General features: G+C 34.5%; 1 protein-coding gene across 3 annotated transcripts; it reads left to right on the forward strand.

Annotated features, from left to right (window-relative positions):
• LOC134256176 (uncharacterized) lies at nt 1-27,209 on the forward strand. Of its 3 annotated transcripts, none has more exons than XM_062738823.1 (5): nt 1-154; nt 19,141-19,353; nt 21,798-21,980; nt 26,492-26,648; nt 27,085-27,209. In XM_062738823.1, exons 1-5 carry the CDS (start codon nt 135-137, stop codon nt 27,193-27,195), a joined length of 684 nt encoding a protein of 227 aa, XP_062594807.1. In that variant the 5' UTR covers nt 1-134; the 3' UTR covers nt 27,196-27,209. The 3 variants fall into 3 exon arrangements, with proteins under 3 accessions (XP_062594807.1, XP_062594808.1, XP_062594806.1); XM_062738824.1 differs by lacking the exon at nt 1-154 and adding an exon at nt 11,757-11,842; XM_062738822.1 differs by lacking the exon at nt 1-154 and adding an exon at nt 17,410-17,730.
• Nucleotides 27,210-27,505: the final 296 nt, after the last annotated feature.

The following is a 27,505-nucleotide window of genomic DNA, read 5'->3' on the forward strand; positions in this document are numbered from 1 at the left end:
GTTACTGGGCCGTTCTGCGTAAACATATTTTCGGAACTCATCGGGGTGCTGCATCGAGAAAACAGCAGAGAACCAAGAAAATTAAAGGACTGAGGAGGTCTGTCATTCAGACATGAAAGATCGATTAGAATACGATGTCAGCAAAACAAGTAAGGTAAGGACAATATAATGATCTATATGTTTTGACGCAGAAGTCTTAAAATGTTAAAAGAGAAGCGCATCGGAATAATAAAGGCTGAAAAATCTTCGTTCGAATTATCTCAGCAGAGTTTACAAGTTGACGTAACCACAGGTAATGTATCAATGATAAGTTTTCAAATACATGAAACATAGAAAAACTTTACTCTAAATAACATGGAAAAGTATTTCTCTGTGTTATTAAATGAAGCCAATACCTATCGTTTTTGTGAGGTTTAACTGTTAAATACCGTATTTTACCACAGGTTTAAAATCACATCTCTAAAACCACAGCCACAGGTACACGTGCCTTTTTTAATGATGTATGATGCGTTGTATTATAAAGAAAATTCATAACATTCTACCTTACGTTTTCATATATTTATTAATCCAACACCCAGCTCCAAATTGCTTTGAAAGGCACAGTATTATTATGATAAAAACAAACAGTAACAGAAAGGGAGAAAAGTGTTGTAGACCTGACCATGATTCGAACCCTGCCCTCTGAATCTCCAGTCAGGTGCACTACCGGCCAAGATAACTGACCAAAGATGCTTCTCCCTTCTTAAAAGATCTTAAAGATTCTGAAAGATCTAGAACCCAGAAGACATCAACCCAGGCTTTTGTCTGGCAGGTGTACATCTGTCATTTCCATTTTCCAGAGCATGAAACAGCACCAAATGTAACAGAAGAGGACAAGCATGTTATGGACCAAACCATGATTTGAACCTGAGACCCCTGTATTTTCAGTCAGGTACTCTAGCTATTGAGGCATCTAGAAAATAATGATCGACCCATCTTACTATCCCAAAACAATTTGTATGGGACAGGATCCCTCACACCCAATTAGTGTTGAGGGGCCATGGTTCAAATCTTGGTATGGGCTATCACATTTATCCTATTATATAATTTGGTGTCATTTACCAGAGCATCCCTGGACTTACAGGTGAAAGTCCTGCAAAGGGCAAAAAGAGTGTGAGTTTATCGATCTCTGGGGGCAAAGACATTTAAGAAGGGGGGACAGTCAGACAAACATTCACATGTGAGTAATCAGTTGGTTTTGTATGGGCATTTCTATGCATATGAGATTTTCAAAAAAAAAATTGAACTCAGAAGGCTTCGCTTAGCCCAAAATGGATTTCCATTTCACACCCTGTATGACTCCATATTAGGTCCCTCACTGACTGTGTAACTAATAATATACAGGGTTTATTACAGTACGGTCAACGCGGATTAGGTATTAAACCGCGCTCCCCCCGCGGTGTTTTGATCCTTTCCGCGATACACCCCCGCGGTTATTTCATCGCGGTCCTACCTGTAGCCAGGTATGGACCGCGGCGGTGTGACTTACCGTTGACTGGCTTATCGGATTTATTTTACCTGTACGACCGTATATATAATATCTATAACTGAATATTGTTCGGTCGATCGGTAAAATTGCAGGTTTTGAGTTTAAAAAAATGGTGCTATTAGAAATATTATACAATGTAACTACTACCCGAAGAATTAAAAAAAAAAACAAACAAACAAAAAACAAACAAAAAAAAAAAAACAAAAAAAAAAAAAAAAAAAAAAAAAAAACAAAAACAAATAGCGTATGATTGTTTTTTCAAGTTATTCTGATGTTTGATAAATGTTAGTTTTTAAAACATGTTTTTAAAAAATAAATAATATCTTCAGCATAAGCATAAACTTTATTTCTCTTAATTAATCAGTTAATGACTATATACCGTGTATCACTTTTACAATGAAACGCATACATGTTTCGATAAATATTCGATGGATGGAAGAGCTAGATATTCTGAAACATGTTTATAGGCAGTGTGCAGTAAATCTCTCTCTCTCTCTCTCTCTCTCTCTCTTTCGTATTATTATTTGCTTTTTTTTTAAATCGGCAAAATTCATTTTAAAAACGGCAACGCATTTCGACTTGAAAGCATACAAGTAATTTCTTGTAAGTACGAACAATGTTCATGAGAAAAGCGTGGTTAACTGAAAACACTGGGTAGTAGAAATATTTTATGCAGTTTCGAGTGTTACTTAATTAATTAACTCTCAATGTGCAAATAAAATAAGAGAAAGCTTATTTAAAATTTTCTTTCCGCATATTAATAGTATAAAGATGAAACGGGGTGCTTTGTTGTGCATACGGCCTTGCATAATAAATTGATATATCGTCCTTTTGCTATACATGTATATGTAAAAGAATTAATATTATTTCTATCATTTACATGTACACCTCTATAGCCTACCCTGTCAACGTATGGGATTAACTACGCAATGAAATATATTAGCTTGTCGTAATTTTGTAGTAACATGTACACAGTACAAATAGAACAGCCCTCGGTGTGAACATTCCAATTTTTTGTATTTGTAGAAGACCATGCATATACAGGGAAAGTCATTTAAATTTATTAAGATCAGTCTTTTTTTGTGAATTTAAATGTAAAATTAATGTTTTTGAAACACAACGTTATGTTTAAAAAAAAAAGTGAAGTTCATGCAGACGGCAGTAGGAGAATCTTTGGGGCGGGGGGGGGGGGGGGGGGGGGGGGTCAAAAATTATAATCCACCTGGTTTATGATTTTATATTTTAAAACTGTCAAAATGTTGCGTAAATCCAAATCCTTTGTCTTTCACAAAGGTGTGAAATTATACCCAGTACAGTGTCACTGTGAGACAGGAAATCCCTCTCTGCTTGAACGCGCACAATACACAGGAATCCACCAGTTACTAAGGAGACTACGATTAGTCCGTGCAGCTTCATGTACACTGTGTATACATGTACTAGATCTAACAAGGACAAAAAATTACTTACCAGTGCAAAATGCACATAAAATGTTGTTCCGATATTGTTTGTGGTGTTTATGAATTTCTTTTCCAGTAATTTTTGTTAACGCGCTGTAAATATTCCGAATAGAATTTTGCAGTAATAAGCTTTTTTTTTTTTTCTTTTTTCACTGTTTTGGTTAAAGCCCGAGATAATAAGCACCGCCTTCAGATTTACCTGGTCTGTATCCCCCTGTCAATCAAATGAATTAAGGTCCACCATTGGGTACTTGAAATTGATTGACAGTTAGCTACTAGTCCCTGTGTATATCTCTTTCACCTTGTTTGACACGTGTGGCCACCATCAAATTAACTTTTGGTCCTCTGATGTTTACCGCTAAATTACCATCACAATAAGGAAGCCATTTCGATGAGCTTGATTATAATTAATTAATTATCTGTATTGCAAACATGTTATAATAAAATGAATTTTATCTCAGTGTATTTCAATAAAATAAATCAAGATTGTGTATATTTTACTAACGAAAATTGCGTAAGAGAATGAAATCTTGTTTTCACTCGTAAAAATTCAGAATGATTCTTGTTTTGAGACGTGGCGAAAAATTACGATAAAATTAAAGGAGAAAATAAGCTGGTAACACTTTGTGCATGTAATGGATAACTAAAGATGAAAACAAAATATCTGATAAGTCACAACTTCGCTTGGACAAGTATAAAAGTATTAAGAGTTTCTTTCTTTTCTTTTCCTTTTTATAACCGAGCATTTCTTGCTTCGTGGGTTGTTACCTGCGTTCAAGGTCACAGGTGCTAAAAATAGTTTTGAAAGAAATACATATGTTAGCAATAATTTAATATTTTGTTTTAAGTTGTAATATTATAATATAAATTTACTTAACATACACATATACTTGTGTGTAGTTTTAACTTTACAAAACCATCGTTATCGCGAATTTTTCACTTAATAGGATACAGAATGTACATTTGCTAAAAATAGGACCACGCGACTTTTTATACAAACGGCATTAAAGCTGACATGAACTCTTAAAAAGGCATCATTTTACATCTTTGTACGACTGACTACATTCCTGCACGCCTTTGTCCGCCATATTTCATCGATTCCGCCATATTGAATTGAAAATTTTTGGTCACCTGTACCTGCTATATAAAGTCTTCTACAATCGTTTCACTTGAGTGATTTTCTCGCCTGGCTGTCGGCATGTACACATCTCCGATAGCATAGTTTTTAGAAGTCCGTAAACTGACCAAATACATGTTTGAAAAGTAAAAATTCAACAAAAACTAGAACTATACCGAGAATTAAATTACTTTTGAATGCATTTGCTGCAGTATAGAAAATACACTAACACGGAATACATTCATGTACAGCAAAAATCCATGCAGGTCGAGAAAACGCGTCAAACGCAGTGATAAAAACATTTACCTGAATACTGCTATCGTTACAGGGATGTGCACATGTCGAAAGAATTATCCTATTTTAGTTTTATTGAAAAATGCATCTCAGAAGTCATGTAATCCATTGCTAACTCAACAGTAAAAGATGCTTGGACACACGTGGCCCATGCCGATCATTTAATTTGGTCAGGGAAAATATCAAAGGTTGAAAGCTCCGTGGATTGAAAAAAAAATGCAAATATTTTTTTTCAAAAATAAACATCACTCTTGTTTGTAAATGTTGTGAATGAAATTTATGAAACATGGTTTAATTTCTTCAAATTTATATGAAAGCATGCATTATAAAGAATTATTCACCTTTTGGAGATATTTTCCTGTGATAGGAGGGGGGGGGGTTAATGAAACATGCATAACACTCTCATAAAAATAATTTAAGAAAAACGTCTGAAACAGATCGGATTTCTTTATGATCAAATGTTATCAAATGAATACTGTGTATTGGCTTTATTAGACCTAATATAATTTGATTTAATGTTAATATAATTTGATTTAAAGTTATTTATAATTTTATGCACAATGAAAGAAAAAGTGAGCAAGTTCATATACCCCACGCTCCCCAAAAAGTCGAAGTGCTGAAATTCAGAAAAAATGAAGGAATCGTAATTTCCTTGTTATATGGACATCTATACACATTGTGTCCTAAATATCTGCAAAGTTTGACGAAATTGTGTGCAGCTGTTTATGAAGAGTTGCGCTGACAAACTGCTCATCTCTATATTCAAGATATGGCCAAAATCTAAATGTAAAAGTGCGGAAATTCCCGAAAAAATTAAAGAATTCGGAATTTCCTGGTGATGTACAGATGGGTGATGTGCAAATCTACACATTGTCTCCTATAAATATCTGCAAAGTTTAACAAAATTCTATGCATTGGTTTATGAGGAGTTGCGCTGACAAAAAAACAAAAAAAAAAAACAGGACTGACTGACTGACGGACGGACGGGTCAAAAACATTATACCTTGCGTGGGGTATAATAAACGAGTTTGATTCTGTGGTACAATGATAATGAAAATAGAATTTAAAGCAATATGAGCTGCATTTTTTAGAATTTCATTTTACTGGTAAAATGTGTTTTTATGATTAGTCTGTATGTATTCTAAACCCGATCAAATAGACCAAAATAAAATTTTAAAATGTTTCAGAAAAAATATTTCTGTACAACCAAATATACACTATTATATAAGAAAACATTATTGTACAGGACGACAGTAATTCAATTTTGCTTCAACCAAAGCTTATAAAAAGTTCTTCCATCGCAAATATGAACAACAGAAGTTCATAAACGTTCTATTTTCCTGTCATTGAAATAGTTAATAACAAATTTGAAATATTTTTTCCGATATCAAACATGCAGCTCATATTGCTTTAATGTGAATTAAATTTCTTGACATAAATAATTAATGATTATTAGCCAAATCATATAGGAAGAGAGAGCAAACTCCCCGTGAGAATTCCACATTCTACCTAAAATTAGCTTTTTAAAAATTCTCTTGTCTGTTGTCCAGGTCCAGGTTCTACACGTTTCAGAAGGTATTTGAGAAAATTCCCAATGTACTCATCCCTGTGATGTATATTTCACGTTTATTATACCCCCCGCTTGAAAAGCGCGAGGGTATATAGTAATCGTTATGTCCGTCCGTCTGTACGTCCGTACGTCCGTCCGTCCGTCCGTAGATGTCTGTTACGCTTTAGGGTACCCATCTCTTATCCGCAAATCCTCTTATACCACTGAGTGAAATTTAATGAAACTTTCACAGAATCTCAAGTTTGTTACATATTACCATTGTGTACCTCCTATTTTACTTTTTGATCCGACACATATTTTGGGTTTACCGACAACAGCAAAATAAGTACTTTGTCATTATAACCATATAGGAGGCGGGGGATCATTTAATGAGCTCATTGCTCAAAATATCTCTAGTTTCTCTTTCATATTGGGCGTTTAGGGCAATTTCTTGTCCAAAGTAAAATTATTATTCAATTTATGAAGTTTCGACATCCCGCCTGAAAAAAATCCTTGATCTGTCCTAAGGCTTAATAAATGAGCCGTCCCATGCGAAAAGGGCCCTTTTTTAACATCATTTTTAGCGTCTTTTCAATATTTTCTGAAACTTTGATTGCCTGTATCTCAGTCATTAGTTGGAATATTTGAATGAAACTTGATATTTGGGTATTTTACACTATGTGCTACCATAATCCATTGAAAAGTCAATTTTGATAATTTTAACCTTAAGGGCCCTTTTCGCATGGGACGGCTCAAATGGTACAGCATAAAGTGCGTGGGATTTTATACCTATTATTGCCCTAACGGGTGGTTACAGAGAGAGGGAGAGAGAGAGAGAGAGTTCAATATACAAAAGAGTAAATAAAAATTATCCGTATTCAACCAGGTTTCAAGTATCCCTACCCTAGCTTTTAAAATTATCTCGCAAATACTCCCAAAGAAATATTCATATTAAAAAAAAATAGCTAGACTGTCAGGCAGGGATACTGAAATCTCGAAATACTTCCTGTAACAACATAATTATAAAACAGTTACGTTCCTCAAAATGCACATACTTTGTGGTTGGAGTGACACAGTTTTAAAAAATCTCAAAACTGAATTCTGCAGAAATGTCTATCTTCCAAGAATATTTAAATAGCGGTCATGTCAATTATTTCTGCATGCCCCCCCCCCCCTCAAAAATTCAAATTCCTAAATGTCAATCTGAACATGGGGATGGCTTTTCTCCGCGTTTGTGTTAAAGAACGTATAGATGTACACATAAAAATTTGTATTCTGATTAATTGCTTATAAGATTTGAAGTAAATAAGTACTGTATATCAAATTACTTGGTTTAGATTTGAGATTAGTACTAAAATAATCAGTTATAATTGAGAAATGAATTTTGCGACGCAAGCCAACTGCAGACTATATACATGACTTTGTATAGAATGTACATGTATATTAGAGCTACACGTAGATAGACAATTTACAGTTATACCTTATGAACAGCAGTTATAATACTTTACCCTATCCCCCTTTCAACCGCGCAAATACCAAATAACTTCTCTTTCCACTTGTGATATTTTCCCTGACCAAAATCTGATCAGCACGGACTAAGTGTATCGACGTGCTAGTCTGAAGGGAGTAGTGACAGTGTGTTTACTATTGGGCTTTTATGGAGTTTATTTCATTTTTGTGATGCATATTTCAATAAATGGAATTCAGGGTGTATATTACTTGACTTGTGCACATCTTCGAACCGATGCAGTAACCTTATTATCAGGTATGGGTACGTTTACAGCGTTCGAGGCGTTTTCTCGATATGCATCAATTGCATAGGACCTGCAAATCAAAGACAGTGGTTGTTTTGTTCCATTCAAATGATAATAATTTCAAAATTTCAAAATGTGTTTGCGGATTTCAAGGCTTTTTATTTCAAGTTTATTCTGCATAAATTGGCGCACTGTAAAAATACGTACACGTTCAGCTAAATTTCTCTTCCAAACTTGCATTTTTTTCTTTTTTACTGTTGATTCAAATCAATAATCATTCAAAAATATGATTATTATGTTGTTTATTGTGGTTTTGAAATGTCTTCATCACCTCATGTGTTCTCATATGCTTTACCATCGGAGATGTGCACAAGTCGATACCCAAGCCAAAAAATCATTCAAGTGTAACGAGCGCATTGGGGTATATACCGTTACAATGAGACAAGGTATCTGAAAGAAATATGGCGGAATACGGCTATAGTTGTTATGAAACAAGTCGTACATAGATGAAAATGTTGCGTTTTAAAGAATTCATGTCAGCTTTAAGTAACTGTTACTATTTGACCGTGATCGAAGCTCTAATTGCCACTATATACAATAATTATGAATAGTTTTAAGATTTTGAAAGGGACAGACAAGGATGCATGAGTATTTCACTTTTAAATTATACCTGTATTTCATAATGATTTTTTTTTTACTACGAACTCAAGTCGTTGCTGCTGTTCATGTGACGTACAACAAACCGTAGATTTTTTTTTTATAAAGTCGGTCTGCGAGATTTCTGCTTGTTTGATATTAGATATGAGTCTGAAATTACGAAATTTTACAATTATCATTTATTTAATTAATATCGATATATTTTTTTTAATTACAATGTCGAATTCTACTATTTTTATGATGAACAGTAGGCCATCGAGCTGTACAGGTAATACCCATGGACTTCCTGTGTATACTGTTTGTGTATAGGGATTAGCGCTTCCCACGGTTTGCACGACCGTCAATGCCTCAGGGTGCAACGCGTGTAAAATTTAGTCCCTCCCCTTACCTGAGAAAACCGTACGGTTAAAAATCTCGGCCTTTAAATTTTCATACATGAATACAATTTATCTAAATCAACTTAGCTTCTATCTACTTATATTGGGAAAATAAACCCCATCCAAAGTTATGATTGTGCTGAGTTTTGTGTAAGACACATTAATAGAGTTCAAGTAAATAAGGGGGAAGGGGGGATGAATGTTACATCAAAATTGACTTTTTACACGAAAGTAATCATGGTAATCTGCTATCGGAAATTTAAATAATTAATTCAACTTTGTATTAAATTATATGATCAATGTAAATGTCATTGTGAAGTATGTTATACATGTACGACAGTTGAAATTTACTGACCCGCTTTCGGGCACGCACGTGTACACCAGGGGTAGGGCTGGTGCAGGGGATCGCACCTTGTCCAGTGTACAGCTGTGAAGACCAAGTATGCGTACCAGGTCTAGCTCTAGACATTATGTAATTTTATTTTATCTTCTACGGATTGGTAGGCCATCGAATCACACACACATACACACCCTGCTGATTTCAAGAACAATGCCCCAGAATAAAGGAATGACACTTTACAGACGACTCGGAGAATGCTGATTACATAAAAATCTTCTGCGTATTATAATCCTATATTTGAAGATTAATAATTTTAAAATACTTTCATTTATAGTCCCACTGAAAGTGACACTGCGATAGATCGTTTCTTTAATCAATCCACTATTAAAATAAAAAAAAAACCACACGCAACGAAAATATTAATTAATATTGAATATCATGAATAGCACACTGGGTGTTTTATCTTGCATTGTCGTATAAATATATCACATACAGTAATTTATATCGAAAGTCCTGGATCTAAATAGAATGAACGCATTTAAAAAATGTAATTCAAGAATTAGTAAACGCTATTTGAAAATTGCTTTGACGATTGTTATAATTATTTAGATACATGAGAGTATATTTTTTTTTAGAAAAATTAATTTTCATTTTGTACTTCAAATATTTCAACGACTATGAATTTTAAAATATCATTAATTTCGTTTTATTTTGTTTTGCTTGATATTTTCAAAGGGAGGTAACTCGCGTTTTAAATCAAGACTGTTTTTTCACCTGTAATCGGTAAGATGCACCGCGACGGTGTGATCTACCTGGATTACTGAACCGCGGGGGCACGCGGTTTTTACCTGAGACACCTGTACTAACCGCGATGAAATTCGCACCGCGGGGGTGCGCGGTAAATGCATAAACCGCGTTGACTGTACTGTATATCTAGCCTAGTTACAAATACTTTATTTCCAGTGTTCGGTACATGTATTATACATGTATCATGATAGTTGCACCCTGATCAACAGTTGCAATTGTTAATACATGTAAAGATATCTTTAAATTACATATTCTTTTCAAAATGGCACAAATTTCATTATGCATTACATTTAAAGTATATATGTAAAGTCAATAGATTATTTTAATAGTCTAATTGCTCTTATACTATTTCATAATTTTTACTGTAAATATAATACAAGTTTAAGAAAAAATGGGACACACATACAATTTCATGTACATGTATTAATTAATAGTGCTAGTAGTCATACATGAATCAATTTTTATGGATGACACATGGGTTCAATCAGCAGTGGCCAGATTGCTGAATTGGTAGATTACCTGACCAAAGATTCCGGGGGTCTGGGTTTGAATTTTGGTCCAGTCTGCCACATTTTTCTTCAAACGTATCTGCTACAATACAGGTGTTGAAGTATAGCAGGGTACACTGTATGTGTAGGAGTTGTTCCTCTTGATATCAAATTTATACTCTGTAATTGTATCAGACCATGGCATGATTGAAGTTCATTTCTTTAAATTGTAGCTGCTTTTATCAAAAGGGGTCAAGGTACTCATTTTGTAGTCTAGAACCTTGGATAATAATATTATTAATTTCTGGGCCTAGACTCAACTGATGTTGCATTTTTTTTCCCCTCAAAATATATCATTAGCTTCTGATAAATGAGATGTTGGTAGTTGAGAAGTATCAATTTGACCAGAAAATTTAAAAGTGACTATACAATCAAAAAGAAATCAACACAGACATGGCATTAGAAAATTGAGCTTAAAATCCTATGGATTCATCATTCTGAAATAAAAGGTCTGTGCACTTTGGATTTCAATTTAAATGCTTATTATTGCACTATGAGCTAGCTATTTTGAATACAGTCTTAGAACATGATGTCTTAACTTGCATTTACAATAGCAGATGTTTGAAACTATAAGAAAAAAAAAACAATTAGAAAATGATTCTTAATATCTAATTATTAATTAGACCCAGTTCATAATTAAGATGAGTAAGTTAGATACATTTTCTCATATGTATAGACTTTCTGTGATATACCAGGTATTAATTATTCTTTCCACTTTCTGCTGGGGGCTAATTTTATTTTAAGGGATAATTCTCTTACTTTGCCATCACTAAATCAACAATCAAATGTTACTACAAAAATACCAGCTGTGTATAAACCGTGAATTTTAAATTAAGTTCTTCACCGTTTTTAATTATCGTAACCAGATCCTCTTCCATTCTGATATGAATACTCCTTAAGACATTTAACTTCAAAATCATCTATCCCAGCTGGCAGACTATAGCTGGTTCATAACAATTGGCTTAATATTGCACCAACATGCATAAACAGTTATTGTTAAAAAATGGAAACATCAATATTGCCATTTCGGATCAATGTGGGTATTGAAAGGGAAAAAAACTGAAAAGGGTATCGAAGATTGTGTTTGTTTCGATTGTCGATCAATGGTTAAATGATCGTTTTCTATGGGGATTCCTAATTTGTGGTCTGTGACTCGGATCGTGTTCTTGTTGTTTAAACAATTCGTCTGATAGTTTTGAAGTAACGGCTAGCAATTCAAGATTATGGTCATCTTATTATGTGACACTGGATACACACATATGGATTAAGCTTACACAAAAAGTATCACTGATCCAAAACGCAGGGGATGTTATCTTTTAAGAATTCATATGAAATGAAAGATATCTGACCAATATTTTGAAGTGTGTTAGGAAACAATGGATTGGACGTAAATAATGTTGCCAAGAAAAGCCAGGTAATTTATGCAATTTAGTTAATAATTACAATGATGTTGGAAGGAATAATTAATAAGGTGTAAGTTTGAATGACAAATTAAAATTAGAAGGTTATTATTATATAAGTATAGAATCGTGTAGTACGTCTTATTTGTAAATGATCAGTTTTCATTAGCCATTCAGTTATGCGTAATGAATTACCAGTTCATTGATTAATGGTTTGCGGAGTTAATTATTGCCATTTTTTTTAAAGTTGTATGGAAGCTTCCAGAAAAATGACCAAAAGTATCCAGTTTTTAAGAATTAAACTTTTATTATTAGAAATGCAGAAGTAAAACATTTGAGATAAAAGAAATGAACAAACCTGCCTACCTTTTTGCTTTTGGCGAAATTCTTCCGCTTTTTACCATAAAATTACGCTATTACGCCACATATTAATTTTACGCTTTTGATATTTTGGTTAAAATTCAATTATGAACGTTTTAATTAAAGTCAAAGTACGACCTTCTGAAATTAAATGAGAAGTTCTTATAAAAGTAAATAAAAGAGGACCATTCGATAACGTACATAATATACCCAGTGGTTACATGTAAACTGGTATGGCGAAGATTCGGAAGAAGACTAGAAGGCACTACTTACGTTAACTATTAAATGATATCGCAATAAGTACAGCTATTTCTATGCTCATTTTAGTTTATTTTAACATTGCTTACAACAAGATATAGATGAATGTGAGTGCTATGTTAAAAAAACAAAAAACTATGTTAAAATGTACAATTTGTTTAAACATGCAGCGCGACAACGCAAGCCTATAATTAAGTGATTTGATATAAATTGACCAAAATGTATCACTAAGGATGTACGGTTGAATTGAGTTTGATATAGGATACTGGTATTATACAACACCTTTTTTTTGCTAATAGATGATTCAAAAAAGAAAAGTTTATGCCAGCTTTGTTTAGTAATGTACAATTTCGGTTGTTTTGAAGGAAAATTAAGTATTATAGTAAAACAAAATAGGAAAACAAGATTGATTACGCTTTTACCTCTAAAATTCCACCAAAAATGTACTGAAATTACACCTTTGCAATGAAAGGTGTAGGCAGGTCTGAATGAATGTAGTTTTGAGATGGGATCAATATTCATGCATGGCAAGTTATTTTGTCTTTTGTCACGTTCAATTCCTGCTTGAATCTATAAGTTAAAATGCATTTAGCTGCAGATCTGTAGCGTTATGGTTTTATATATTTGTCTTTGACCATAACACTACAGATCCCGTAATGCAAAAAATGTGCAATTTACGGTGCAATATTTTTTGCGCGCTTTAGGGGAGAATTTCTCCACTTTCCAGCATGGGTCAATTAACTACTTTTCATTCCCTAATTCTAGGCACATTATTTAACTAATCTGTATATTTTATCCATCTCCCAACCCTTTATAGTCGTCTCTACAAGTGATAAACTCACTTGATTAAAATTATATGTTAGATTGCTGAAAATTCACTTCAGGCGAGTTCATTGCCTGTAGAGACATCTAAAAATGGTTGGGAGGTGGATAAAATATACACATTGGCTACAGAATATGTGTAAAATGAGGGAGTGAAAGGTAGTTGATTGACCATTGCTAGAAAAAGGAGAAATTCTCCCCAAAAGTGCACATAAAATATTGCGCCGTAAATTGCAAGTTTTTTGCATTACGGGATCTGTAGCGTTATGGTCAAAGACAAATATATAAAACCATAACGCTACAGTTCTGCAGCTAAAATGCATTATGCTTTGCAACAAAACTATTCATATACATACAGCAGCATAAAAATTAAGTGGGGGTATTAATCAAATTCTCTTTTTTTCTGTCCCTGCTGTCAATTATTATTCTCAAGCAAGAAATGTTGGGGAGTTTTGCAATTTTCTTTTACTTGTGCATATTAATGTTTCAAACTATCAAATCAATTGTGCATTGATGCAGAATGTTTTTGCAGACACAACAATAAACTTGTAAATGAATTTCAAATTGGAAAAAAATTATTTCTGCCAGGCCAAAAAATTGTCATACCTTAATTACTTCTAGATTGCACAAGTACATCACAATGATATTGAATATTCCATGTCAAGTTCATTAAAATTGGTTTGAATAATCCATATCTCTGATGTCACATTAAGAAGAATACATGTAAAGCTTGGTACTTCAATTTACTAGTGACATAAATCATTAAAATTTGTCACAAGGTCATACACATGTTTTACAAAGGTCAAGGTGATTAAAAATCTTATCAAGTAAAGAAATCAGAGAGTTTCAAAATTTTTATTTTAGCTGTAAAATATATTTTGTGAAATTTAAGGACAACATACCTAAGGGAGCTTTTCAAAAACCAATGCAGGCAGATTTATCAGCGGAATAAAGAATTCTGTCAGCAAATCTTTCCTTTTAAATGATCCTATGCTTTATTTTCACTTAAACAAATATTAGTTTTATATGATACAAGATAGGTAGGTGTAAAGAAACAGCAGGAACCAATTTTACATCTTCACCAAATGTAATGTCTTTAAATTGATTACTAGTACTTTTATTTTCAAAAAAAAATATGTACTACATATAAATGTAGTACTAATTAAAAGTACTACATTTTCAAGAAAAACTAATGTCAGAATAGCTAGACTTGAGAAAATCTTTCATTGTTATGGTTTTGAAAATGAACATATCGCTATTTGTTATACATGTATATCATATCATATCTCATATGTTATTTGAAAGCATACATGTTATGATTAAACCCACACTTTCTTCTAAAGGAAAGTTCGGGTATATTGTTACTAAGATTTCGCTGAAAATTAGCACCATCTAGAGTAGACTGAAATATATGATGTTTTCCAGGCTTTATACAGGTCCAGTCCAAAGACTATTTCTACCTACGTATATGGCACGCCAAATTCACAAAAATGAGATAATCATAGTTTCACAATTGATAAACTAGGTTTATCGACTGTAAACTAACCATACAAACCGTAAACTATAGTGAACGATTCATTATACCCCCCGCAAACGAAGTTTGGGGGGGTATATAGGAATCACCTTGTCCGTCTGTCTAGCTGTCCGTCTGTCCGTCCGTCCGTCTGTCTGTGCAATCGTGTCCGGTCCATATCTTTCTTACAGAGGGACATTAGAATCTACTACTCCACACTAAGATTGCTCATGACCTAAGGGTGTGTCATGACCTTGACCCAAGGTCATTTGGGGAAGTTCAAGGTCACTGGAAGAAAAATTTCATAATTCATGTCCGGTCCATATCTTTCTTATGGATAAACTTGGTAGGTTCTCATTTCACACAAAGATTGCCCATGACCCAAGGATGTGTCATGACCTTGACCCAAGGTCATTTGGGGAAGTTCAAGGTCACTGGAAGAAAAATATCATAATTCGTGTCCGGTCCATATCTTTTTTAGGGATATACTTGGTAGGTTCTCATTTCACACAAAGATTGCCCATGACCCAAGGGTCATGGCCTTGACCCAATGTCATTTGGAGAAGTTCAAGGTCACTGGTAGAAAAATTTCATAATTCGTGTCCGGTCCATATCTTTCTTATGGATAAACTTGGTAGGTTCTCATTTCACACAAAGATTGCCCATGACCTAAGGGTGTGTCATGACCTTGACCCAAGGTCATCTGGGGAAGTTCAAGGTCACTGGAAGAAAAATTTCATAATTCAAGTCCGGTCCATATCTTTCTTATGGATAAACTTGGTAGGTTCTCATTTCACTGAAAGATTGCCCATGTCCCAATGGTTTGTCATGACCTTAACCCAAGGTTATTTGGGGAAGTTCAAGGTCACTGTAATAAAAATTTCATAATTCAAGTCCGGTCCATATCTTTCTTATGGATAAACTTGGTAGGTTCTCATTTATTATGGAAAAACTTACTACTGAAAAACCCAGCGGGGGGTATTTTGTCCCATTTGGACAGTTCTAGTTAAGTATAGTTTTCATGTGTAAAACTATATTTAACGGTTGTTAACTATAGATTACGAATGTTAATTTAAGTTTATCTGTCTGTAATAAAGCGTTAACAATAGATTTTGTTGATAAACATAGATTCACGTTTGTAAACTATACTTAATACAAATTGTGAAACTATATTTATCAGATCGTTAACTATAGTTAACGGTTTGTAAACTATAGTTTACAAATCGTGAAACTGTATTCATCAGATAATCTATGTTTTGCAATCGCAAATGATTGTTTTCGATTTTAAGTATACTTTACGGTTGTGAAACATAGATTATCGCGTTAACTATGGTTTACAGATGTGAAATATAGATTAACGTTGTTAACTATACTTTACGGTTTGTAAACTATAGTTTACAACTGAAAAACCTAGTTTATCGATTGTGAAACTATGATTATCTCATTTTTAAATTGTGAATTTGGCGTGCCATATATGTAGCTATTAATAGCTACATAGGTATTTAAACCTACCCAAAGTAGCTATTTTTACCTACGTTTTGTATTATCTACATTTTGTGGCCAAATGACTGAACGGGCGCAACATGGTGAATACCATAATTTTTGATACAGTCACACTAATGATGAATAAGACAAAATTTTGACCAAAAAATTATTACTTCCTGAATCGGAAATTTTACATTAGTTTCTATGCAAAATTGATAATATACGAAGTAATCATTTTTTGGCTAAATTTTTGTCATATCCATCATCAGTGTGACTGTATCAAGAAATTCAGTGCTCACCATTCCTGTGTTTGGCCACAAAATGCAAGTAAAGCAGAAAGTAGGTAAAAATAGCTACTTTGGGTAGGTTTAAATACCTACGTAGCTATTAATAGCTATGTAGGTAGAAATAGTCTTTGGACTGGACCTGTTATATACATGTATAATAGCAATTTAGCAAAATTGTAAAAAAGCCAGGGAAACTTCAGATCTAGAGATTTTTGTCATGTTATATATGAACACCTCTGCATTTTACACTACTTTCAAAAATTTTCAAAAGTGAATTTCATTTGGGAACAAACACTCAACCCTTGTAGTGCCTGTGGGTATAAACCAGTTGATTTATCTGTAATATTTTTTAAAAGTTTTCCTCTTTACAAGATTAAGATAATGCCTCCTGACACCATGAATACACAAGTTTACCTACTTTTCTCAGATGGTAGGATTTAAATCTACATTCACAAAGACAATAATGATCTAAGATGGCAGATTTTAAGTCGTAGTTCTTTTCATGTATAACAGATATGGGTCAAAAAAGCTCCTCTGTTTTATGACTGGCAGAGTGCACTTCATTTAGCTCAACATTCCTGTAGAAATTGACATTGCTTATCTTTCGAAACAATCAAAATGTTGTATTTAAATTTTCCAGCTTTTAAAAATGTCCCGAGTGCTGCTTGGGGAAATATGGGAATCCAAGTCTAGTTCTGGCTCCAACATTTTTATTAATGAATAATATAAATACCTGACTTGATCCGACTATATAGACCAAAGCTGACTAAATATTACCTTCCAAATCAGGCCTTTAATATCTGATTATTAAAAAGTAAAGTACTGCACAATGGTTATTGGCCTCACGCATGGCAGCGGTTTAATCTGATTCCCTGGGCAAAGACATTGTTTGAAAATTGAAATTGTTTCCTTTCAACTTCATTTAAAAACCTGTTTTTACCATCAGGTACCAAGGCAGTAATTGTAAGAGAAGAGATATTTTATTTCACGTAATTTTGGGCATGATTGGTTCGAATTTGTAATAGTGTCTCTATGGATTTTTTAATGTGAATATGAGAAGGATTTTATAAAGTGTTATGAAATCGGAGTTTATTATTAGAGGATTTATGTGAAACATGTTAGTGGCAGCGGCCCCGACTGTTGAAGCAGATCCGTATGGTGGTAACCATAAACTCAGGTATAATTATCTACAGAAAAAAAAATTCTCTCCATATTTAGATAATAGATATACAGATTATAAATTTGGTAATATATGGAAAAAATCTTTGGGGGCAACAACACTCGAAGATTTAATCCAATTTATTGATTCAATTAACATATGATAATGAACTTTTATCGACAGTAAAGTTACCTCTATAATCACTTTTATTTCATTTTCCATGCTAGATTAATTTTCTTGCTTCAGTGATTTAAAAATAAAATTGTATCTACATTTATGACTGGCATGAACTTACTTAATATACTGGTAAGGTATAATGTTAAACAGGTACAACCACAGACCTTTGCCAAGAACATTAGGATTGAGAGATTATTTTTTTGTATATTTTTTGGTACGCTGGGTTGTATTTGTAACTCAGTTACTCTATGTTAAATAATTTTCAGTGACATATAAGGCAAAAGTTTGCCTTCAGTATCTGCATTACTGATTAATTTTTAGCACAATTTTTGGTGAAAGATGTGGAATAGATAATTTTTTACTCAAAAAAGTTAAGTTTTTGAAAATGTGCACTCCCTGAATGCATGTCCGTTGATTTACTCATTTGATATATCTGTTGAAGTATATTCACCTGGTTTGAACAAGGTCGTAACGTTAAGTTGATTTTGCTTTATAAACCACTTAACAGTGACAAAGTAAAAGTGTAGGTTAAATATCAACATTGCGACATATTAGCCCTTAAGAGACAGAGGTTTCAGTTCTACATTAGAAAAGGGATTAAAATCTAAAGATTTAAAAGTGCTTCAATCATAAAATGGCTAATCATTTGATCATATACTAAAGATATTATTTTAAAGTCTTTTTTTTTTATCTCTATGTTGTATGTGTACTTTTAAAATGTCTTCTGCAAATAAAAGTAATTTTTATGCATTTTTTATGGTACCACTTTATGAGTAGAAGTTATGACCTTCATACAATTTAGCATCTTTCAATGTATAAGCTGTGATTATCTCTTGTAAACAAACCCTTGTCATGAAGAATTACGGGGTGTGTTACATGTACTTTTCAACATTGTCATAAAAAGAGTATTTAATATATTTCAAGTATATAAAGTGATAAATTGCTATTATGTATATGCAAGGTAAACGGGTATAAAGGTTGATGTACCTATCTATACAATGAAGCCTAAATATTTCAAACTTACTAGATGCTTCTTTGGCTTTGTTAGCCAAGGGTTTCCGAACCAAAGTCTACACTTCTGAGAAAAAATTCAAGATGTCCCAGTATTTGAGATATGAAAGGGTAAATGCTGAAAGAATTAGTCGTAATGACTGTCAATTCATTTACTACATAGCCATGGTATTCAAGATATCAGTGTTCCACTGTTCTGGATACAAAAGCTTAACTGTATATATTATTTTTGTGTTACAGATGGTCTAAGACAGCTCGCAGCCTCCCAGAGAGTACCCGGCGTCCACAATTAGCTCGGGAGTGGACCTTCCATTCCGTGGAAGCCGAGGATTTTACCAACAATGTGGTGCCTTACAGACTCCCCCGAATCGACACACCCAGAGAGGCCTTCGCCAGGTTCAACGGGGATCCAGATGATGTTTGGAGTCGCTATGGTTACCAAAATCAAATAAGGTATGAGAAATTTTAGTGCATGGGACTTCTGAATCACATATCCATGATATTCAAAATATCAGTGTTCAAGATACTGAAGTTAAACTGCATGTAATGTATAAAAAAGAATGTAAGGCACAAGGCATTTTATTTGTGAACTTGAAATAAAACATTAAAAGCATAGAAATTTTTAAGTTTGAACTTTTGGGTAAGTACTCAGGTCACTTCTGCATAATATTTAGTGTGAGTTACTGACTCATTTTGTCATATGCAGACCTTAAATATGTCATTTTTAGCTCACCTGAGCCAAAGGCTCAAGTGAGCTTATCTGATCACATTTTTTCCGTCGTCCGTGTGTCTGTCTGTAAACTTTTCACATTTTCGACTACTCCTCAAGAACCACTGGGCCAATTTTAACCAAACTTGGTACAAAACATCCTTGGTTGAAGAGAATTTAAATTGTTAAGATGAAGGGCCAAGTCCCCTCACAAGGGGAGATAATCAAGAAAAGACAAAAATAGGGTGGGGTCATTAAAAAATCTTCTACTCAAGAACCACCAGGCCAGAAAAGTTGAAACTTATGTCGAAGCATCCAGGGATAGTGTAGATTCTAAATTGTTCAAATCATGACCCCCCGGGAGTACATGTAGGCGGGGCAACAATAGGGAATCCAAGTTTTACATAGAAATATTTAGGAAAAATCTTTGAAAATTTTCTTCAGAAGAACCACTGGGCCAGGAAAGCTGAAACTTATGTGGAAGCATCCTGATGTAGTGTAGATTTTAAATTGTTAAAATGATGACCCCCGGGGGTAGGGCGGGGCTACGATAGGAATTCAAAGTTTAAGATAGAAACATATAGGAAAGATCTTTAAAAATCTTTTTCTGAAGAACCACTGGGCCAGAAAAGCTGAAACTTATGTGGAAGCATCCAGGGACAGTGCAGATTCTAAATTGTTCAAATCATGACCCTCGGGGGTAGGGCGGGGCAACAATAGAGAATCGAAGTTTTACATAGAAATATATAGGAAAAATCTTTAAAAATCTTCTTCTGAAGAACCACTGGGCCAGAAAAGCTGAAACTTATGTGGAAGCATCCAGGGATAGTGTAGATTTTAAATTGTCCAAATTATGACCCGTGGGTCGCAGTAGGTATTACAAGGGGGGAATCTTGTAAATAACAGCATGGTCAAAGCTTCTCAGGTGAGCGATGTGGCCCATGGGACTATTATTAATTCTCGTCTTTGACCCTTTGATTGGTTTTCCTCTAGATCACAGAGACATGCATGCTCATTGATTGTATGTTGTTTAACGTCCCTCTCCACAATTTTTGACTCGTATGGAGACGCCACCATGCACTTGCATGCTCATGGAATGTGCTGTAATCTTAATATAAGCTGATAGTAACAAATCATGTATCACTCATAAATATTTTTCATTCAGTGGTAAAATATGAGTACTTTGTGAAATAAGATCACCACTAATAAGTTCAAGGTCTATGGTCTACTATTTTAAGAGGGGAAAATGTATAAAAAGGTCTTTATCTCCTGCAAAGAAAGTGCAAAACACAAAGGAAAATCAAGGCATATTTCTTTGTTGTTATTCAACAAGGAATCTATGTTTAGGTTGTTGGTTATGCCAAAGCATTAATGATTGTTGGAAACATAAGATAATTTGCATAATAGGCAAAACCTGTAATGCACAATGTATTTTATGTATCCAGCATTCGTTCATGTCCCTGGCTTACACAACAAACTAGGCATTGATTCCTTATAAGGAACATTTTTGTGTGAAAGAAAATTAATATGAAAGGAGGCATTCCATGCTAAGCATAAATAACACACACTTTTTTTTGGAATCGGCAATATTTCTTATAGATTTATATTTAAATTGGTAACCTGAATAATGTTTACCAAGTACAGTTGAACTTCGATATCTCTGACAAATACAGTGAATATGTTAAATTGAATTAATTGGTAAGAAAGTCCCAAACCCATTTTCTTTAAGTATTTTACCCTGGATATCTTGAATCATTGAATATCTTGAAGTTTTTTCTTGGTCCAATCAAGGTCAAGTTAACGAGGTTTGACTGTATAGTGGGAGAATTTTTTTAAAAATTCAATTGACGTAAGAGGTTAAAAGCTAGTATAGAAAGCAACACAATTATATAGAAAGTGACACAAAATCTCATGTCTAACTAATCTAAGCAACAGAGAAAACTTGCGATTCCTTTATATTTTAGGGATGTGTTGATCTTAGATTTAAAAGAGGAAAAAAAGGGGGGGGTATCCCCGAAAGTGCCTGTGTGCAAAATTTATATTCAATTCTTATTTTATTTTTAAATCAACACACTCAAATGTCAAAGAAATATTAAAGAGCTAGGAAACAGATGGTAACATAAATATTTTTTCATCACTTTATACAGGTTACAATGACCTGACAATAATGTAAACTTGTGTTTTGTAGAATCCCTGGGGAGCTGGGTCCAGTGGTGCGGATGCTGAATCCTCCCCAGACATACGCCCAAGCCGAGAGGCAGATGAACCTGGTCGTGCCCAAATTCAAGAATGCCGCTATCACCCCCACCATGCGCCCCATTCATTGGACCCCTCCACAGAAAGATATTGATGACGTACAGGTGTACAAGAGGTGGGTGGACAGGAATATTGTTCACTTTTATTTTCATATGGAATCAGCTGGCTCCCAGTTTAGAATTTGTTGTATAGTTCTGATTAGACATTTTCAGTAATTTTAGTACACTTTGTAAGTTTCATCTCAGTACTGAGCAATGTAAGTTGTTCTTGAAGTCTGTGTTAAACACATTGTACACTTAGCATTCATTTTCTCTCCCTCTCCCTCCTTTCCCCTATTTTAGAAAACTTATGAAAATTTAGGCAGGTTTGTTTCCATGTAATGCACGTATATCTGGTAGAAACAGATAATTTAATGGGATTTTTTATTTGAAGTAAATCAATCAGATAATTAAGTGAAGCTGAATGAAAGATTAAGAGAATACTAAATTTTTAGCTCACCTGAGCCGAAGGCTCAAGTGAGCTTTTCTGATCACATTTTGTCCGGCGTCCGTCTGTCCGTCTGTCTGTCCGTCTGTCTGTCTGTCCGTAAACTTTTCACATTTTCGACTTCTTCTCAAGAACCGCTGGGCCATTTTCAACCAAACTTGCCACAAAGCATCCTTGGGTAAAGGGGATTCAAATTTGTTCAAATGAAGGGCCACGCCCTTTTCCAAGGGGAGATAATTACGAATTAGAGAAAAATTAATGGCATTTTTAAAAAATCTTCTTCTCAAGAACCACTGGGCCAGGAAAGATGAAACTCATGTGGAATCATCCTCAGGTAGTGTAGATTCAAGTTTGTTCAAATCATGACCCCCGGGGCTAGGGTGGGGCCAAAATGGCCGACCCAAGTTTTACATATGAATATAAAGGAAAAATCTTTAAAAATCTTCTTCTCAAGAACCACTGAGCCAGGGAAGATGAAACTCATGTGGAATCATCCTCAGGTAGTGTAGATTCAAGTTTGTTCAAATCATGACCCCCAGGGCTAGGGTGGGGCCAAAATGGCCGACCCAAGTTTTACATAGGAATATATAGGAAAAATCTTTAAAAATCTTCTTCTCAAGAACCACTGGGCCAGGAAAGATGAAACTCATGTGGAATCATCCTCAGGTAGTGTAGATTCAAGTTTGTTCAAATCATGACCCCCTGGGGCTAGGGTGGGGCCAAAATGGCCGACCCAAGTTTTACATAGGAATATAAAGAAAAAATCTTTAAAAATCTTCTTCTCAAGAACCACTGGGCCAGGGAAGATGAAACTCACGTGGAATCATCCTCAGGTAGTGTAGATTCAAGTTTGTTCAAATCATGACCCCCAGGGCTAGGGTGGGGCCAAAATGGCCGACCCAAGTTTTACATAGGAATATATAGGAAAAATCTTTAAAAATCTTCTTCTCAAGAACCACTGGGCCAGGAAAGATGAAACTCACGTGGAATCATCCTCAGGTAGTGTAGATTCAAGTTAGTTCAAATCATGACCCCTGGGGCTAGGGTGGGGCCAAAATGGCCGACCCAAGTTTTACATAGGAATATATAGGAAAAATCTATTAAAATCTTCTTCTCAAGAACCACTGGGCCAGGAAAGATGAAACTCATGTGGAATCATCCTCAGGTAGTGTAGATTCAAATTTGTTCAAATCCCCCGGGGCTAGGGTGGGGCCAAAATGGCCGACCAAAGTTTTACATAGAAATAGTTAGGAAAAATCTTTAAAAATCTTCTTCTCAAGAACCACTGGGCCAGGAAAGATGAAACTCATGTGGAATCATCCTCAGATAGTGTAGATTCAAATTTGTTCAAATCATGACCCCCGGGGCTAGGGTGGGGCCAAAATGGCCGACCAAAGTTTTTACATAGGAATATATAGGAAAAATCTTTAAAAATCTTCTTCTCAAGAACCACTGGGCCAGGAAAGATGAAACTCACGTGGAATCATCCTCAGGTAGTGTAGATTCAAATTTGTTCAAATCATGACCCCCGGGGCTAGGGTGGGGCCAAAATGGCCGACCCAAGTTTTACATAGGAATATATAGGAAAAATCTTTAAAAATCTTCTTCTCAAGAACCACTGGGCCAGGAAAGATGAAACTCATGTGGAATCATCCTCAGATGGTGTAAATTCAAGTTTGTTCAAATCATGACCCCCGGGGCTAGGGTGGGGCCAAAATGGCCGACCAAAGTTTTTACATAGGAATATATAGGAAAAATCTTTAAAAATCTTCTTCTCAAGAACCACTGGGCCAGGAAAGATGAAACTCACGTGGAATGATCCTCTGGTAGTGTAGATTCAAATTTGTTCAAATCATGACCCCCGGGGCTAGGGTGGGGCCAAAATGGCCGACCCAAGTTTTACATAGGAATATATAGGAAAAATCTTTAAAAATCTTCTTCTCAAGAACCACTGGGCCAGGAAAGATGAAACTCATGTGGAATCATCCTCAGGTAGTGTAGATTCAAGTTTGTTCAAATCATGACCCCCTGGGCTAGGGTGGGGCCAAAATGGCCGACCAAAGTTTTACATAGAAATATAGGAAAAATCTTTAAAAATCTTCTTCTCAAGAACCACTGGGCCAGGAAAGATGAAACTCATGTGGAATCATCCTCAGGTAGTGTAAATTCAAGTTTGTTCAAATCATGACCCCCGGGGCTAGGGTGGGGCCAAAATGGCCGACCCAAGTTTTACATAGGAATATATAGGAAAAATCTTTAAAAATCTTCTTCTCAAGAACCACTGGGCCAGGAAAGATGAAACTCATGTGGAAGCATCCTCAGGTAGTGTAGATTCAAGTTAGTTCAAATCATGACCCCTGGGGCTAGGGTGGGGCCAAAATGGCTGACCCAAGTTTTACATAGGGATTTACAGGGAAACCTTTTAAAATCATCTTTTCAAGTACTTCAAAGCTATGATTAGTGTCATAAAATATTAATATGGAATCATCTTCAGGTAGTGTAGATTCTAGTTTGTTCAAATCATGAACCCCTGGGGGGTTAAAATTCAGCCCCCCCCCCCGTAAACTTTCAGTTCTGATCTGATATGTGCTTTTTCCTAGCCAATGTGCTCAGGTGAGCGTTGTAGCCCCTGGGCCTCTTGTAAAACTAGCACCAGTCTTTTTTTCATGTATTAAACTTTGTTTAAATTTCGAAATGTTCCAAGTCTGTGAAGGAACTCAGAGTTGTCCCTCTTGAAATACATTCAACTACTCAAAAAATGACTGATCATTAGTTTGACTCTTTTACAGAAAATTGCTGAGGTACAAGTATCAGGAGATTCTGTCTCTTTTTCCAGATTTTCCCTTATCTATTTATTTATTCACAAAAATTCTTTTAGTATAAAAAATTGTGTCTCTATATTAATAATTATTCAAAATATTCTGCAAATTAATCTAGGTAGAAACCATACTATTGTAAATCATTTTGTAACATCTATAAAGCTGTTATAATATCCATTTTCTATCTATCTCACCATATTATATATATTCATACAAATTGATTATGTATTCAAGCACTATTGTATCTGATTTTCCAGATACCTTTGTAGCAGTAAAATGTATTTCCTGTTTATTTTGTACTTTTGAGGGGAAAGAAAGATAATTATGCCCCCTTCCCCTTTCCTAGTTGGACCAAAGTATGACAAAGTGGTTATAATCCAATTACAAAAAAGTGTGACTGTTTGTAGTATATGAAAATTTTTCATCAATTTTGTTGTAATTTTAGACTAGACATTTACAAATATCAAGTACATGTTTGTAAGCAGTAAGTGGTGCTTGCAGCACTGGAATTACTGGTAATTTTTGAACTAGCTGAGCAGAAAAACTAATATGATGCAACAGTTGCTCATTACATGTATTTGGCTTGGATTCTTTGTCATTTTAACCCGAGGGCAGGCCTGCTCTAAGCCCAAACTTTGCTAAAAATAATCTCAAGTTTGTTTAAAAATGTTTTCAAACGTAAAATTACCGATCTTTTTGTAGGGTAGTTCTGCCCTAATGAAAAGATATCTTGACCAAATTATCACTAAAAATGTGTTCTAATTGAACAAAAACTGGTGTCCTGCAATATTAAGAAGACATTTCTATGAAAATAAACCTTCAAAAAATGGACACAGACATTTACAACAAGTTTTCTCTTGACCAAATAGCTAATTTTTCCCCAAAAGAAATCATTATTGTGAGCTTATCAGTTTGAGGTGTACCTTAATTCCTTTGACCCTAGGCTGTTCATATTTTCAAACTATCCACTAGATAAACTTTCATGCCAAATCAGGAAATTTGGCACCTAATTACCTTAAATGGACTCTATTTTATTGAAGTTTTCCTTCCTTAAACGGTTTGACATGTGAAAGGCCTCAAATGCCAAATGGCTACCTGGGTGCTAGCTTGCTTGGCTGAGAAACGATATAATAACATCTAAATTAATCAAGAAAATCTCATTGAATTAAACCACACATATTTAGACATCAAGTATAATATGCATTTTGCAAAGTATTAAGCTAAAGGATATGTTCAATTTCAAGATATATTAAGTGTAATGTAATGACTTGTTGAAATATTAATTTTCATGCTTTCCAAGTTTTTATCTTTTCTATTGCAGCATGATCTCTGCTGTTCGTAACAAGCATTTAGAAATTGAGACGAATCGTCCCGAGCCAACTCCATCCCCCATCTCCCGCTGCGACTCCCCCGCTAAATCCGTCAAAAGTATACACTGGATGCTGGGAAGCAACAAGCACCCAACATTTGACGTAAAGGTAAATTGTCATCATTTAAACAGTTTTTTCAAGCTAATTCAATCAACCTCTTTATAATTAGAAACATTTTTTTCAACATTAAGGAAATTATGACATATTAAGGTTTTTAGAATTAAGTTTTCTGTTTCATTGTCAACATTGCATATGGCACGTACCTGGGAAAAAAATTCAAAGGTGAAATATTGTTAACAAAAATCACTGTCATCTATCTGGTCAAAATTTAATGTTACAAGTGCTTGAATTGACTTACAACTTTTAAAATACAATTAATATCTTATATGGTTTCATTATAGATCTAAGGGCAGATCACTCCCATTGCATAGAAATAACATGGAATAAGAATTCTTTAGTAGTGTTCATTTAAAGAGAGTTCTGTAGTCTCAAATATGAATGATATAAATTTAGCTATACTTATTCTTATTTCTACACATTTTAGGGTAGAGGAAGAAACCAGGGGCCATACTCCAGAGAGTTCACAGTTCATTGCACCGCCCCAACTAACTGGATGAGGATGAAGTGGGGGCGGGCTAATACAGTGTATCATTGATGATGTTTTTTCCTACTGTAAACCAATTATTATACGCGTCATTTTTTATTCGCGACTGACCACTATAGAACTAATCCGCGACGATTTATTTCCGCGAACAAGTGGTCACATTTTTTATTTTAACAAGTATCTTTTGTTTCAAATTAAAATTTTATATCCGCCCATAAACTACGTAAAATCCTAACATGAGTACTGTTTACACATTATTCAAGACATTTTGTGCGTTGCGTCCATTAAAAATCACATATCCGCCTATAAAGTTGGTAAAATGTTACCATGAGTATATTTCTTACGCATTATTCACGACGCT

Source organism: Saccostrea cucullata, unplaced genomic scaffold, assembly GCF_032062105.1.
Source record: "Saccostrea cucullata isolate Sc308-1 unplaced genomic scaffold, CSIRO_AGI_Scuc_v1 ctg204, whole genome shotgun sequence".
Classification (NCBI taxonomy): Eukaryota; Metazoa; Mollusca; class Bivalvia; order Ostreida; family Ostreidae; genus Saccostrea; species Saccostrea cuccullata.

What these genes read in the sequence shown, in the direction of transcription:
- LOC134256176 (XM_062738822.1), top strand. Translation starts at nt 17,669, where the DNA reads ATGTTAGTGGCAGCGGCCCCGACTGTTGAAGCAGATCCGTATGGTGGT. An exon ending in GGTGGTAACCATAAACTCAG is followed by an intron (nt 17,731 to 19,140) that starts GTATAATTATCT and finishes TTTGTGTTACAG; the next exon opens with ATGGTCTAAGACAGCTCGCA. An exon ending in ACCCAACATTTGACGTAAAG is followed by an intron (nt 26,649 to 27,084) that starts GTAAATTGTCAT and finishes TACACATTTTAG; the next exon opens with GGTAGAGGAAGAAACCAGGG.